Below are 16,968 nucleotides of genomic sequence, written 5' to 3'. Positions count from 1 at the left end.
CTGGAGCAGCTGTAGTGGATGAGCACTGAGCTGGGGCCAGTCTGAGTGCCTAGTCTGGCAGGACGGAGGCCAAGTTGGATGAGCACTGGGCTGGCCTGCTGGGGTGGGGCCACAGGGGAACAGGGAGTGAGCTTGTGGCACTAGCGAGGGAAATTGAGAGCACCAAAAAAGGCACCCACCAGCACCAGGCTAGCAAGGAAGTAGCATAAAAAACATGGCACCCTCCAGTGTGTCTATTCCCAGAAAGATCTCCATCAGACCCCTACCCCTCTGGTATACTCTCTAAAACTAGTCAACAAATCTCCCTCACATGTAGCCCAGCTGCTTCTCAAACTACTGCCTCTGTATTGAGACTCAGAACAAGTGAGTCCGTTTGAGCCGTTCAACAGTGGTATTTCTCTTTCCTACAGCCCTCATGCTCTCCCAGAAACTAGCCGTGGGTTTTCAAAGACAGTTGTTTTGGGGGCTTGCCTTTCTGGTACAGGTCCCAAGGGCCGGTGTGCCTAATGTGGGACTTGAACCTCTCACTTCTCAGAGAGGTCCCTCTTGTGGATCGCTAGGGGGATGGGGTGGAGTCCTGTCAAGACCGGTTTTCTGCCCCTCCTACCCATCTTGATGTGGCTTTTTTTCTTTCTTTTTTCCCTGTCCTGTGTTACAGAAGATCTGTTCCGTTAGTTTTCAGGTCTTTTTCAGAGAGAACTGTTCTACAATTGTAACCTTAGTATGTCCATGGGAGGAGGTCAGCAGAGCTCTAGGTCTTATGATCTGCCTCTTCTCCTAGAGCTGGAAGCCAGGAGGCTCTGTGTAGAGCTGGGGGCTGGATAGTGGCGGGCTTCCCTCAGAGGAACACTTTTATTGTATGAGCAGGGTGGCAGGCAGGGGAAGAAGCTGCTGGTCTTAGCTTGCCTCAGCTGGCATATAACTTCTGCCCAAAGAGCTGTGGCAACGGCTTTAGATACTCCTTTATTCTACGCGGCCTAACGGAGAGCATCTCCCCTAGGAGTAGAGGTTGGGTAGAAGAAAATAATCCTCTACCTCTTAGCCATACTTACCTGGAATTTGGCCTCTGAAACACAGATCTTATGTAGGGGATAAGAAATGCTTGGGACCTGTCCCTTAAGGGTGTATCATATCAATTTTTAGAGACTTGAAGTGACTGTTGTTTTTATAATTTCTACCAGTTATGGTTGTTTCACTGATGACTGATTCTGCTGAGCTCCTTTTGCTGCCATTCTGCATGTATAATTCTTTTATATTAGAGTTTTATGTGATTTATTCCCAGATAAATTTACAGGTGTTGTTCTTTCATGTTCTCAAACACAGCAAAGCCACATTCTTGCCTTGGGGGTAAATGGGTGTGGCGAGCAGAGTTAGTATTCACGTGTTTTCAAATAACACAAATGCCTCCAGGGCACCAGATCCAGTAAGAGGACACAGCCTGGCAAATACTGTAGCCTTCAGATAGGCCTCATTTACATACCTGCTGACAGGAAGCTTGGTGAAATTGTGCTTCTTTTTGGTAAATTAGTAGGAGAACTAATCTATACTTACAGTGAGGGTTTGTGTGTGGTCTAAAACCATCTAGCCATATCTCATCTAAAACTTAACATCTGACTTATCAAACATTTCACTAAATCCCTAGGTAATTCCATTTTAAAACACTGTTATTATTATTTTAATTTTTAACTTGACCATACCCAGCTGGATCGTGATTAAATAAAGTATCATCAATCAAAAAATAATGATAATAGCTAAACTACTACCCACAATTCTTTATCTATAATAACACAGCAATAAAGTCCCAGGAAAGATCACAGTTGAGAAAGACAGTGCCTTCAGTAACCCCATCTCTTTGCTAATTTCTCCCAAGACAAATTCTGACAGCAAAGATCTATTTCCCTAAAATGACCACAAGTATATAGCTTCACAGCAAGCTCCCCAATGCTTAGTAGTGCCCCACATATAACAGGCACTCATACATTTTCTGAACTTGTGAATAAATGAAAGGCTGTTGAATAAAACCTGCTTCAATGCCAGAAAGAGAACAGAATTACATCTCAAAAATGTAAAGGAATTTCTTCTTGATATAACACAGACCAAAATGAAAAGAATAAATAGCAGACTTGAAAGATGTCTTCCTTTTGTGGAGCAAAAACCTCAGTGGGTAGTATATGAAAGAAAACTGCACAGATTCCACTCACACCCAAGCTGACTGAGAGAAGTACCAGTGAGGATACATGGGGGTAATATCTACAATTCACCACTGCCTCCAAGACCAACTATAGCACAGGAGAAAGGGCAATGAGCAATGGTACAGAATATTCCTTGCTATTTCATAACAACTGGGTCCTTCAGGTACAACACACCACAGCCCTGACTGGCTCTCCGTCTGAGCAACCAAGCAGCCAAGGTTTGTGGGCTTCAGCTACCTGCTACCTGGAAAGAGTTCTGGTATGGCACTGGCACTTCTTTCTGCACTCTCTCCCAATCCAGACTTGACTTTTGTCCAACTTTTCCAGCTTTAGGTTTTAGATTATTATTATTGCTTCCTACTCTATGGTGAACACAGGGAAAAAAAATTCTATACATGACTGTATTTGGAAATATGCTCCATTTTCTTCTAGAGATGCATTCGGAAGTATGTAGGGGTGAAATGACATAGTAATTGGGATTTACTTCAAAATACTTCAGCAAAGAAAAACCAACAAAGACTGATGAAGCATTATGTGGCAAAATCCTGCTAACTGTAGAATCTGGATGATGAGGAGTTCTTATACTGGTCTCTCTACTACTGTGTAAGTTTGAAAATCTTCATCAAAAAATGTTTTCTATGAGAGGAACAAGCCTCACCTGATTATCCATATCTTTGATGACCAATAGGACAGGACTGTCTAGCGACGCTGACTTCCGATAGAGAGTTTTCAAACTGGTCCCATGCTCTAATGTGCTATATGCGAGTCTCCACGGATACCCCTGTACCCTCGCTGGAAGGCGTCGGGCCAGCTGCAAACCCAAAGATGGAGAGGTAAATACACAATTTGCCCACAAATCTGATAAGCTTGTAGCACAAAGCAAGTATCTGAGGTACTTGCTCAAAATCACACTTACATGTTGCTCCCTTTTACTCTGACAAATATTTGTAAGTATAAACCAGGAAAGAGAAGGGAAAAACCACTGCTTGATGGTGCTGCCTTGGCACGGATGCCACCCAGAACATACATTCCCTCTCGGGAACTGGAATGAGGCGTCACTAGGCAACTATGCATCTGAGGATACAGCACCTAGCTTGATAGGAATTAGACACATGCTCTCCCTTTTACACTTCAACCTGACCTTCACCAAACAGTTCATGGTTCTCCAGTTGTTCTTTCTAAATGCTCATAAGCTCAGAGCTGCTACTGACAACTAACTGGATCCTCCCACAAAAGAACAAGAAAACACAGGTGTTTTATGCTAATGGTCAAATGTAGTCTGTATTCATCTTGCTGTATCTTCACCTACATTAACATTTAGCTTAAACGTGGCTGCCATAAATACCAATAAGGCATATCTCTCCGAAAATACTAACAAAGGGGGCTATGAGGTATGGAAGATCTTCAGAATGCTTAACATCAGTTGTAATATCACCATGAACCCCATTTCTGTAAGTGCTTGGTCAAGTGTTTTGGCTTTCTTGGGCCTTCACAGACTCATTTGCAAATTGAGGGAGTCGAACTTGATTCTTTAAGGTCTCTGAAATTCAGGTTTCTAAGTTGACTAAGGGGAGAAATGCAAGAGATTCCTTACTAAAGTTCAAATACAGCACATTACAGTATTTCATAAAACTGAAGTAACAGACTTTCAGAAAATATAAAGTGAATAAAGGAAATCACAGAAAAAGGAAAATTACTCCTAGTGGTTGGTAGTTTTTGTAAAGCTAGTCAAGTGTATTTGCTATATAGCTTTTATTGAGCCCAATAAGTTAAAACTATTGGAACTCTGTAATGATCACTAGGATAAATTCAGATCATTTTTTAAGTGTTAGGAATATGCATTAAGACTGTGGTAGGACAATTTAAAAATTGTGTCGATGACAAGAATGGCTTTTCATTCAGACTTGGGAGATGGATACAGTTTCTGGCCAAGTCCCCAAACTCCCGAGAAGGTGACAGGGAGTGCTAATGTAACTTCTCAGAAGAGGACAAAGGACACCAGGGTTGGTTAGGCTGCTGGTGTTCTCCCTTTAAAACCTGGCTCTTCCTTCACCCTCTGAGAAGAGCAAATGGAGTCAGGGATGGGAAATGCTTCTGTAAGGCCTGGAAGACCCCTGTCCTAAGTCCCCTGGGAGAGCGCACCTGCTCGATGTGCATGTTCTCCAGGAGTGCGCTATGGGGCTGCAGGACCGGCAGGGCCACCTCGTCGTCATCTTCATAGTAACTGCAGGTGCTCTTCCTGCGCTTTGCCTCCTCAACTGTGATGATCTGAAATAGAGAAGAGAAGCCCCCCAAACTTGATATATTTTCTTTTCCTTCACCTGCTAAAAACAACTGCCTATAACACGTGGAGTTTTAACAGTGGGACATAAATTGAACCAGGACTTTGGGAAAAGGGCTAATTTCAGCTACAATTTCTGAACAAATGCAGAATTTAACACAGTACAGCTGAGACACTTAATACGTACAAATTAAAGTCACAGGTTTTCCACTTTTACTACTGCCACTGAGTGCTCACTGAGTGTGAATTATTATGTGTAACTCCACAGGTGACTTATAACCTTGAAATGCCCTAAATTATTCTCTTTCAGCCTGCATCTAAATGTGAATTGTTAAAGGACTAATCAGCAATCATTCTGTAAGTCTTCTATAAATAGGGAAACTGGGAAGATAAGGATAGTTTTTTAAATCAAGACTCCTAATGTTTTCTCTCAGGCTATGGCACAAAGCAACAAACCCTGACAGAAATAACAAATGGTAACATCCACCAGAAGCAACAATATAAAGAAACACAAAGCTTTAGGCTAAATTACAATTAGGCTACATTTCTTTATGTACAATTCAGAAACCATCAAAATAACCTTTCCTTCAAAACTGAGAAACATGATTTTGTACACAACATTTATTATTTCATTTTAACTATGCTTATGAGCGAGCAAAGTCAATTTCAACTTAAAAATCTATTTTTTGTCCCTCCTAACGTCTGGATAAATCACTAAATGATTTTGAAATTGAATGATACAGTGACTAATTCAAGCAAAATACCTGGGTACTAGTATCAGTGACTTCTACATTATAGAGAAAAAGCATTTACGTTACATTTAGTGAAAGCTGCCAGATAACACACTCAATTTCCAACATGCACAGTGATATAAAGTACCTGGCAGCGTCTGAGCCAGATTTATAGGTAAGGAAATTAACTAATAAATTTTATTATCTTTTCATGCAGGCTCTACCTAAAACCCTGTCAAAGAATCACAAACGCAGCATTTTAAATGTATTAAGTAAAGCACATGTTTTTAGTGAACTCTACATTTAACAGAGGTACAAATAGGGCTGTGGAATGAAAAAACTAAAATATGGATTTTTTTTTTTTTTTACTCCAAAGAGAAGAGACAAACCACATCATATCCATCTCCCAAACAAATAAAATACCTGCTTCAGTTGAAATGTCAGCACATCCTTTCTAATTAGAGGGCATTTTGAAACATACCGAGTGGCGGATCTCTGAGGATCCACCGGCACCTCATTAGCTCTCCAGGACTCCAACATTACCTTCACGAAAGGCTCTTGGTCCGGTCTGGCACAATAGAAAATCTGAATGTTCAAGGGCAACCTTCGGATTCTCATCCTGATGGGGGAACTGTCTTCTTGCTCTCTAATGAGAAACGGCTTTTTCCTTGCTGCCACACCACTGTTGCTTACAGCCACGCTGAGCTACAACTGGTTTTGCTGTATCTAGTTTCCTGCATAATTGAGTTTCTGTTTCCCTTAGGAGAGGGTTCAACATTTCTACAGGAACACACCCAAATTAGGATTTAGAGCAAACACACACTTCCTGTCAGGCATAGCTGTGAGGCTGTAAAATGACACTTTCACCTTTGAAACGGTAGTTTCCTAACTGCAACAAAGCTCCGTTGGTTTTGGGTTTGTTTGGTTTTTTCCCCTTTTTCTTCTTATACTTTTCTTCCTGATTGTCCTCTGGCTAAGCTAGCTCTTCTAGCCCTGCCTTTTCAGAGTGTTTTTCAGTACCTTCTCTAAAGCTAAATCTCCTTTCCTTTTTATTTTTTTGGATTATTTACTTATTTATTCATCATGAGACAGAGAGAGAGGCAGAGGGAGAAGCAGGCTCCCTGCGGAACAGGGAGCCCAATGTGGGACTCAATCCCAGGATCTGAGCCGAAGGCAGATGCTTAACTGACCGAGCCACCCAGGCGCCCCGCTAAATTTCCATTTTAAACTTTATGTACGTTGCCGGACATAGGTTTGAATCTCAAAGGAAGGATAAAAGGAGCCTTTACCCAAGGTAGGTTCATTATACTTAGGACAATGGCATTTCACTTCAGTGCCACATCATGTTTGTTAGATATGAGGAACTTAAAAGAATGGGAGAACATCTGGTTTATATGAGGCTGAGAAAAATGTCACTTTAGATTCAGTTTTTCAAAAGAGCTGGCAAAAGAACATTGACCTTCTTACCTTTTAGGATATTCATCTTAATGGCTAATAAGCATGATGAGCCCTCCCTACTTCCCAGATCAGATGGCACAAGGGGTTCGAAAAAAACGTTGATTACCATTGGATCAATTTTCAATGATCTTTCTGTGACTCTTCCAGATCTAAAATGGACTTTCCGTCTCGGGTACTGCTGAGGGGTCAGAGTGCTATTGCAGAGCTCATCCAGAGGGGCGGTTCTAATGAGAACTCCGGCAGATACTTAGTGACCAGACCCAGGTCAGCTACAACTTATTTTCAATGCAAGAACCGCGACACACTCTGGGGCAGACTCACTTGGATTCTGTGCCAGTGAGACTGCATTCTTTCCTTAGTACCTGACACTTCACAACAGCTAGCATTTACTGGCTGCCTTCTCTATGATGGCAAGTGCCAGTTACTTTGCCAGACTTGGGGACACAAAGCAGTCCCAGTCTCAAGTGGGTGAGGAGACAACAGAGGGACATTGCATATTATTTTTTTAAAGATTTATTTATTTTAGAGAATATGATTGGGAGGGACAGAGAGAGAGCGAGAAAGTCCCAAGCAGACTCCGTGCTTAGCTCAGGACTCAATCTCACAAACCCAATATCATGACCTGAGCTAAAACCAAGAGTCTGATGCTTAACCAACTGTACCACCCAGGTGCCCAAGAGACATTTATAAATAAATGAATGCCATTCCATGTAATACAAATGCTAATAGTAGCATCTCAAAGGCGAGTGGGGCTCCCCAGAGAGTTCGGAGATGGCTTATTCACAGAGGTGATGGGGCTTCCGTGTGAGAGCAGAGGGTCGGGTGTGGGGAGATGCCCAGGTGGAGGGTACAGGAGGACAAATGAGCTGAGTTCTAGGTTCACTATGGCTTAAGAACAGAGAGCAAGAGAAGTTGAGATGAAGCTGGGGAGGGACAGAAGTGGAGAAAATAATAGTAATCCATTAAGAAGCTTAGAACTTACTCTAGAGGCCACTTTTTCTAAAACCCAGCTATTCCTCAAAATCATCTAGGAGCTTTTAAAAACACAGATTCTGACATTCCTCTCCCAGACCTACTGAATTAATGTCTTTAGTGGTAGAGGTCTAGGATTCAGTTAAAAAAAAAAAATCACCAAGTGGTGGTTCTGATGATTGGCCCATGGGTAATGATAGCTATAGGCAATGGGGAGCCGCTGAGTGTTGTAAGCATGGGAGTATATGTTCACATGCATTATTTAAGCAAGTAAAATAGCACAGAACATACGTGAGAGCTTTAAATATGATGAGGGAAACATCAGAAATCATTAAACACTGCTGGAAAAAACTATTAAAAGTATTACCTATCATGTATCAATAAATCAACTGCAGATTGAGTGGAGTTTAAACTGATACAACAGGGCCACCCATACCTAAAAACACTACAGGGAAAAGAACACAAACAAAAAACATAAGTAAAATTAGAAGACAAATAGCCACCTAGAAAAAAAATCTGTCAAAAATACAGGAAGGGCACCTGGGTGGCTTAGTCGGTTAAGCGTCCAACTCTTTTTTTTTTTTTTTAATTTTATTTTATTATATTATGTTAATTCACCATACAGTACATCCCCAGATTCCGATGTAAAGTTTGATGCTTCATTAGTTGCGTATAACACCCAGTGCACCATGCAATACGTGCCCTCCTTACTACCCATCACCAGTCTATCCCATTCCCCCACCCCCTCCCCTCTGAAGTCTTCAGTTTGTTTCTCATAGTCCATAGTCTCTCATGTTTCATTCCCCCTTCTGATTACCCCCCTTTTCTTTATCCCTTTCTTCCCCTACCGATCCTCCTAGTTCTTATGTTCCATAGATGAGAGAAATCATATGATAATTGTCTTTCTCTGCTTGACTTATTTCACTTAGCATTATCTCCTCCAGTGCCGTCCATGTTGCAGCAAATGTTGAGAATTCGTTCTTTCTGATAGCTGAGTAATATTCCATTGTATATATGGACCACAGCTTCTTAATCCAGTCATCTGTTGAAGGGCATCTCGGCTCCTTCCATGATTTGGCTATTGTGGACAATGCAGCTATGAACATTGGGGTGCATATGGCCCTTCTCTTCACTACGTCTGAAGCGTCCAACTCTTGATTTTGGCTTAGGTCATGATCTCAGGGTCTTGAGATGGAGCTCCGTGTCAGGCTCCACGCTCAGCACAGAGCCTGCTTGTCCCTCTCCATCCCCCTACTTGTTCTCTCTCTCTCAAATAAATAAATGGATAAAATCTTTTAAAAAATATAGGAGACAAAAAATTAATATCTTTCATCATAAAGAACACAGTGTGATGAAATTATTAAGATTCCTTTAGAAAAATGGGGAAAGGAAATGAGTGGGAATCACGAAGAAAAAACACAAATAGCATATGTTTACATACGTACATATATTTTTTTCATTTATTCTATCCTCAACCAAGGAAATAAAAATTTAAATATATTATTTCTCAGCTTCCAAATTAGCAAAATTTTTTGAAAAGGAATAATAGTAGTAATACTTTCTGCTGGCATAAACGCAGGAAGAGGGATATTCCTTACATTGCTGGCGAGTTAAGTTGTCATATATAAAAAACAGGAGCCTTAAAAAGTTAATACCCTTATAACTAATGTCACTTCTAGGAAGCTAAGAGAATAGTAAGAGTTGCAAATCGTCTCATCCTTGTGAAAAACCTGAACCAACAAAATGATTCCTAAAAGGAAATGTTAAATAAATTATAACTGAGATTTTAAGTATTCTGCAACCATTAAAATGAGGCTTAAAAAATCTTTAAGATGATCCAATTCTCACAAGATGTTAGATGAGAAAAGCCAGATACAAACCTATACATAAAGCATGAATGCATTTTATAAAAATAAAAGCATGACTCCCTACCCCCCACCCCCTAGATAACATCCTAAAATAAAAGAGAAAAAAAGGAATTGAATAAAATACACAGAAGTGTTAAGTGTGGTCACATATTATTTTTAAATGTTCTGCACTGTACTTTTCTGTAGTTTCCAAATTTCCTACAATAAGCAGGTGTTCCTTATATACAATTAGGAAATACAGCTTATTTAAAGAGACTATGTATGGGAGAACGGCCTGGAGGTGCCCTTGGGAGTCCAAGTGAAGGGTGCAGATAGGCTGACTGGGGCAGGTTTGGAGTGGGGAAGTAGAGGTCCCTACACCATGCAGAGCCACCATCAGTAACTCTGACTAGAGCAGGTGGAGGAAAAGAATCTAGGATGATACCCAGGTTTCTAGCTCGGGACACCACTAATTAAAATGGGAATATGTGAGAAGAAGCAAGTCTGGGGGCAAGAGCAGTCGTTTTGCACACACTGAGGATCAGACACCTGCTAGCTTCTGGGGGAGTGAAGGTGCCTCTTCCCCACCCGTAAAGGAGGAGCAGTGCCCTTACAGTAGCTTGGCTTTAGGGTACTGCTCGTATGCAGAGCTTGCTCCTGCATGGGAGGGATCGTGGCCAGCATTCTCCTACTCATTGCACTTTTGGACTCTCTGCCATATGGCAAGAAAACAGAGATAAGGTGGCCTGACCAGTCCAGCCACCCGTCTCTCCAGTTATCAGCACAAGCACAAGGAGCTTGGAATAGGCCAACTAATTTCTTCCTCCTTCTCTATCCCTTCTTTTTTCCTTCCTCTTCCACTGCAGATCTAGAGAGTATTCTCGAGAGGAATGTGCCCTCTCTTTCAGTCTCCTCAGTGGCTGAGTCTGAAAAAGCCTGGGGCTGACTGCCCAGGAGCACACCAGATTCATGAGCAGACCTTTCTCTCCCTGCATAGCTCTGTAGCTTCTTTTCCTCTGGTGCTGGGAAGTGGGGCCTCTCCTCCCACTGGGGTTGTCCAAGAGCTGAGATTCAAGGATGGGATTAGTGGAGAGAGGCAGAATAGCCCTTAAAGAGGGCTGCTTTGGCTTAAGATATTCAGGCCTCATCAGGCAAGGATTAAGTCCCCAGTGCAATCTAAACCCTCTCTCTGGGACTCCATATTGGAGCAAGAGACCACAGTCTCAGTAAGAAAAGGTACATTTCTTGGCTTTGCTTTATCTATGCACATATCTTATGGGGGCCTCTTGAGGAGAGCTGATGAGGTGAGGACAGGACTTGATATTCCTGGGTGCCTTGGCCAGAATATCTGTATCACCCCACCTCTGCCTCATAAACACTTCCAGCAGCGCCTGTGGGGCAGCTATGAGCCCTAGCATAGCAGCTGGGGGAAAAAGGTATGTGGTGGGGGCAGATGGGGGGCTTAGCAGCACAAGCCACAAGAGTTGATGAGCTCATCCAAGGAAGATGTAACAGATGTGAGAAGGGGGCCAAGGGCAAACTCCTAGGGAACAGCATGAGAAAAGGAACCAGCGAAGTCAACTCAGAAAGACTGGCCAGAGACAGGAGCAAAAACCAGAAAAAAACCCCAGAAATGGTAGAAAAAGCCAAGGGAGTTTGAAGAACCTGATAGGCTTAAGTATCTTCAAACAGTAGTTTCAAACAAGAAGCTCTGTGAACTGTGGGGAGACAGGTAAGCAAGTACATTGCTGGGCAGTACACGAGAGAGCTACGAACGATGAGCCGTGGGAGGACAGGAGGGGGAATGGACTGAGAGCGCCACAGCAGTGACCAATCAGCAGGTCCCTGAAGGACAGCAGGAGTTTGCCACAGAAAGCCGTTGTGCATGCCCACCGCACATTCAGGCCATGAGGGAGTGACAAGAAAGGAAGAGTGAGTCCAAGCACACATACAAAAGAACTCGGCATTCCAGAAAGGATCAGACCTAAGGGGCAGGCTTATTACCCTTGCTCATCCCAAACTGGCAAGGTTCCAGCCTTGGAAGGATCCCACTGCCCACTTGAATCTAAAACCAGGCTGGGAGTGCTGGAGAAAATCACCCCTCACTGAAACCTGGGGCTACCAGAAAAGTCCAGTGGCCCTCAAAACCAGACAGCCACCCCATGACAGTCTCACTCAGCATTTTTCCTAGTCTCCATAACTGCTCTTTCATACCTTCTCCATATTCCTCTGACTCCTCCTTCACTTCAGGAGATGCCTCTCCTTCCACCGCAAAGAAACCATTAGATGAAAAATGCCTCAATTCACCACCTTACTAAAGCTGCATTTTATCTGCACACATTCTATTCTTTTCTACTACCCACCCACCTAAGACCAATCGCATCCCTACCCCCACATTCCCTGCCGATTCTCAGAGATCTGCTCTCCTGATCATTCCCTTCCTCATGCCCTTATCTTCTGTACCTTCTACTCGGCGTTCCTGCTGACCTCATCCAAAAGGTTAAAGTCTCTCTCATGAGAGGGAAAACATTCTCCACCTCACTTCTTCCAGCTTACCATCTCACTTCTACTCTCTGGAACCAAATTTGTGTTGTTTGCCCACTTATTAGTTCCACTTACTTATTTCCCACTCATTCCTTGAATCACTGGAATCTAAATTTTGAACTTACCCCTTTAATGAAATGCTTTTGTCAAAGTCACCAACTACCACCTCGGTTTTAAATCCAGAAAACATACCTCAGTTCTTATCTTCTGACTCCTCTGCAACGTAAGTCATTCCGACCATTAGCACCCTCTTGAAACATTCTCTTCCCTTGGCTTCTAAGACAGGACTCTCCTTGTGTTCTACCTCCTTGCCTGGCTGTTCCTTTTCAGTTACCTTTGTGGTGTCTACTGCCTTTGGCCCCTTTAATGCAGGTATCCTTAAGGGTTCTGTTCTGAGCCCCATTCCCTTCCCACTGTACGTACTCTCCTATGATGACCTCATCTACACTCATAACTTCAACTTTCCTAATGATTTCCAAAAGTGTATCTTGAGATCCTTCTCCTAAGTTTTATCCTCAGCTGTCTCTTGGACATTCTGCAGACACCTCAAATTCAGATTAAAAGCAGAATGCAGAGCTTTTTCTACTAAATCTAATACTCTTGCTATGCTCCTCTCTCAGTGAAGGGCAGGTACCACTACCCCTCCAATTCCCACTCTGAAAACCAAGAGATGAATCTCGACATCTTCCTTACTTTCCACATATAATAATTACTCACAAAATCCTGTATATTACACCTTCTAATTATCTTTCAAAAGCACTCAATTTTCTCCATCCCCACAGCCACTCTCTCAGCAACCATTACCTCTCAACATTGATGACCAAAAGAGCCTCCTAATGGGTCTTCAAGACTCAAGTGTTGTCCACCTCCAATCTTTGAGTATCTGCCAGCAAGCAAGAGCTCTCCGAGATGCACATGTGTGTATACTTCTCCAGAATCAAAACAGTTCAATGCCTTCCCACTGCCTTTAGGAAGATGCACATGGTCCTTTGTGATGTACCCCTGCTTCCTTTCCCTGCTTCATTTCTTGCCCCTGCTTCAGCTTTGCACCCACTGGTCTGGCCACACTGAACTTCTGTTAGTTCATCAAATGCCCCACACTCTCTGTTTCTCCCCTGGGTCAGTCCTCTGCACAGACTTTCCTCTCTGGCCAGAACATGCCCTATGTACCATTCCACCACAGCTGCCCAAACTCCCCCTTCTGATCTTCGTACAGATCGCTCCTTCTGGGAAGCTCTCCCTGACCCCCCCGGCTCCATTCAGGGGTCTGGCTCCATGCTCCTATAGCACTTGGCACTTCACCTACAATGGCAATTATCTTATTATATTGTAATGATTCATCTACACTGAATTCTGCTTATCTCATCCATGGTGCCCCTGACATGGGAAGGGCTTGATAAGTGCTCAAAAAAAATTATGAAGGGCTTTTCAGGCCACATTAAGGAGCTTGAACTTCATCCTGTACATAAAGGAGACCCACTAGCAGTTTTTAAAAGGAAAAGCGAAATGACCCACCAGTGCGGCATTTATCTGACACATATAATTAGCTCAAACAGAGGAATAAAGTTATTCCCCCCCGATAACTTCAAAAGTGCACAGGAAACCTAACTTTTTGCCAGCCAAGAAGTTCTTGGTATCTGGGCCCAAGAAGATTTTGATTACATACTGTAACTTATGGACCATGACAGTCTAGCCCCTCCTGAGTGCTCACCTCCCAGCTCTTGGTGGCCGGCTCACTGAAGAAGTTGTCGATCATATTCAGCTCTTCCTTTTCCACCACCACAAAGCCTTGCTCTTTGGCATCTTTCCCATAGACGTCAGGAGACCACTGAACAAAGAACGTGTACAAGTGATCCACCCTGAAAAACACGTTTGTCATAGAAGTTAACACCAAAACCACTTTCCTGGCAGGCACAAGTAGGGACTTGAGCGCTCACAACCATCTTTTCCCTACTTGGCAAATCCATCTCACTAACTGGGAGATTTCCTAGTGTGAATATGGTCTCTACTAGTGCATTCCAAATTTGTAAAATAAGTCAAATAGAGAAAGCAGGAGTCCACAGACACTGAGAACCTGTCCTTCAATCCAAGGGAAAGATCAAGAGATGGGACATAAAACTGAAAAACACAATGAAGTATTTATACCAAATATTCACTCCTCATTGGGTCTTCATTTATTGGGTACTTGTATTCAATGGGGAAAAAACTGATCTGATCCTTTAGCTGGACAAGATAAACAACACTTCAGTGGGTTTTTATATAGTTGAAGCACTGTTACAATTTCAACAAAACACCTTTAATAACTACAAAGTAAATAATACTAGTTGTTGTTGTAACATTAGAAAGAGACCTAATTTTATTGACATGGGAATGTGGTTTGCTTCCTATTTCTCTGTTCTCTCAAACATATTTAACATCGGAAGGTACTGTAGAATCTAGAGAGACGGCTAATTTCCAAGCAGAGATTATTTCTCATTTTAAAAAGTTATAATTAGGTAAAAATATTATAACAATGTTGCTCATAGCTTGAATGTTTGCATCCCCTCAAAATTCACATATTGAAACCCACCCCAAATGTGATGGTATTTAAACAAAGGATCTTTGGGAAGTGCTTCGGTCATGAACCCTCATTATTGGGATTAGTGCCCATATAAAAGACTCCCTTTTCACCATGTGACACAGTGAAAGGACAGTCATCTATGAACAAGGAAGTGGGCCTTTGCCAGACAAATCTGCCAGCACTTTGACCGTGGACTTCCCAGCCTTTAGAACTGCGAGGAATAAGTTTCTGCTGTTTATAAGCCACTCACTCAGTCTACGGTATTCTGGTTTGGCAGCCAAATGGATGAAGCCAAATATTAATAGAACTAAAACAAAAAAGAAATGTCCCCCACAATTCTGAAATCCCAATGGTTCAAACGGTTTTTAGGTTTCTATATTCCTATCTCTTCTTGTCCATATGTATACAATTTTCTTTTCACTGTCATCAGGGCCAAGATATAATTGTTTGTGATATGTACCATTAAATTACACACATCTGCCACATTGCTAGTCTTTGTACTGACTCTTAATGGCTAATTTCATGAGAGTAATAAATCACGAATAGCCTGGATTCCCATGTCCTCAGGGTATTTAGCTTGTTCCCATTTCTTCAATTGTACAAATGTTACAGTGAACATCCTCAGGGTCTATGCCTTTCACCGTCTTTTGAATTATTTCCTTGAGATTAGTTCCCAGAAAAGGGATTACTGGGCCAAAGGGCATGATTTTATAGCTTGTGATTCACCCTGCCAGGTTGCCTCTGAAAGGCTAACTCGTTTACTCTGACATCAGCAGTGAAGTTGGCATTAACATTCTTAACACTCTTGCTTACTCTTTTTTTTTTTTTTTAAAAAAAGAGTCTAAAATTCTAAGATTTTTACCTGGCTCACGTTGCATTTCTTTGAGTGTTTGTGTGCTGAACAATTTTCACATGTTTTCTTCCTGCTACAGCTTTTCTTTCATGAATAGGCTCTTTGTGACTGTGGAGTCAGTGTTTTCCTTGTCAGTTTGAGGGAACTTTTATAGAACGTAAACATGAACCACTTATCAACTGTGTTTCAAAGCCCTTGTTTCCCTTTTATATTAATCACATCTTCCATAATATAGGATTATCAATTTTCATATACTTGAGAAGTGTATTTCCTCGGCAAATACTCCTACTCGTTCAAAACACGGAGAGCTGGCATCCAAGATAAGGTGTGTATCAGTGTGTATGACATGCTACCATTTCTATTTAAAAAAAAAAAACAGGTATAGATATAATTCTACATGGGTGTGATGGTTAATTTTAAATGACAACAACTTAACCACTGTTTGGTCAAACAGTAGTCTAAATGTTGCTGTGAAGGTGTTTTTTTTTTTAGATGTGATTAACATTTAAATCAGCAGACTTTCAGTAAAGCAGATTACCCTCCATCATGTGGATGGGCCTTGTACAATCAGTTGAAGGCCTTAAGAGAAAAAGACTGAGGTCTTCTGATCAAGAAGGAATTCTGTCTCTAGATAGACTGCATACCTAAGACTACATTATCAAATTCTCCCTGGGTCTCTAGCCTGCCAGCCTCCCTGGCAGATTTCAGACTGGCCAACTCCCACAACCATATAAGCCAAATTCCTTAAAATAAATCCTTCTGTCTATATATATATATATATACATATCCTTTTGGTTCTGTTTCCCTGGCGATCCCTGGCTAATACAACGGACTCTTCTGAAAGGTTATATAAAAAACTGATCAAAATGGTTACCTCTGGGGAATGGAATGGTGTGGAAGAACGACATGTTTTACATCATATATATCTTTAAGTTATTTTAATTTTTGGAGTAGACAGGATACTTTCATGATTCAAACATCAAAATTTTATTTTATTTATTTTTTTTTTAAAGATTTTATTTATTTATTCGACAGAGATAGAGACAGCCAGCGAGAAAGGGAACACAAGCAGGGGGAGTGGGAGAGGAAGAGGCAGGCTCACAGCGGAGGAGCCCGATGTGGGGCTCGATCCCATAACGCCGGGATCACGCCCTGAGCCGAAGGCAGACGCCCAACCGCTGTGCCACCCAGGCGCCCCCAAAATTATATTTTAAAAAGCAAATAATGAGAAGTTTCCTCTCACTCACATCCATGTCCACCAAATCCTGTCCCCATCCTTTTCCCTTATAGGTGACGCTTTATTCATTTCCTGTGTATTTTTGTAGTGTTATGTAGATATAAATAAATATAAATACATATTTTTTGTCTTCCATTTCTACAAAGATCGTACTAGTCTCTATCTTGCTTTTTTCATTTAACAATATATCCTAGATACCTTTCCACATCAGTATATAAATGGTTTCCTCATTCTTTCTTTTATAGCTGCCCAGTACTTTACTCCGTGGATTTACCAGAGCTTATGTAATCATC

The 16,968-nt window shown here is 41.9% G+C and overlaps 1 protein-coding gene across 2 annotated transcripts in view; it reads right to left on the bottom strand.

The window, feature by feature from the left end:
* Positions 1-16,968, bottom strand: part of NCOA7 (nuclear receptor coactivator 7) — a 145,579-nt gene that overhangs the window by 5,504 nt on the left and 123,107 nt on the right. Inside the window, exons 10-12 of one of the 2 annotated variants that reach the window (XM_034669089.1) lie at positions 13,737-13,884; positions 4,335-4,460; positions 2,851-3,003 (exon numbers count right to left, since the gene is read on the bottom strand). In XM_034669089.1, coding sequence (XP_034524980.1) covers positions 2,851-3,003; positions 4,335-4,460; positions 13,737-13,884 — 427 coding nt within the window. Of the gene's footprint in view, positions 1-2,850; positions 3,004-4,334; positions 4,461-5,747; positions 6,224-13,736; positions 13,885-16,968 lie in introns of those variants that run through there. The other variant, XM_011219601.3, reaches the window with a different exon arrangement.

Source organism: Ailuropoda melanoleuca, chromosome 10 (assembly GCF_002007445.2).
Source record: "Ailuropoda melanoleuca isolate Jingjing chromosome 10, ASM200744v2, whole genome shotgun sequence".
NCBI classification, from domain to species: Eukaryota; Metazoa; Chordata; class Mammalia; order Carnivora; family Ursidae; genus Ailuropoda; species Ailuropoda melanoleuca.
The sequence above is the reverse complement of the archived record's forward strand: the minus strand, read 5'-3'. Positions and strand labels throughout refer to the sequence as shown.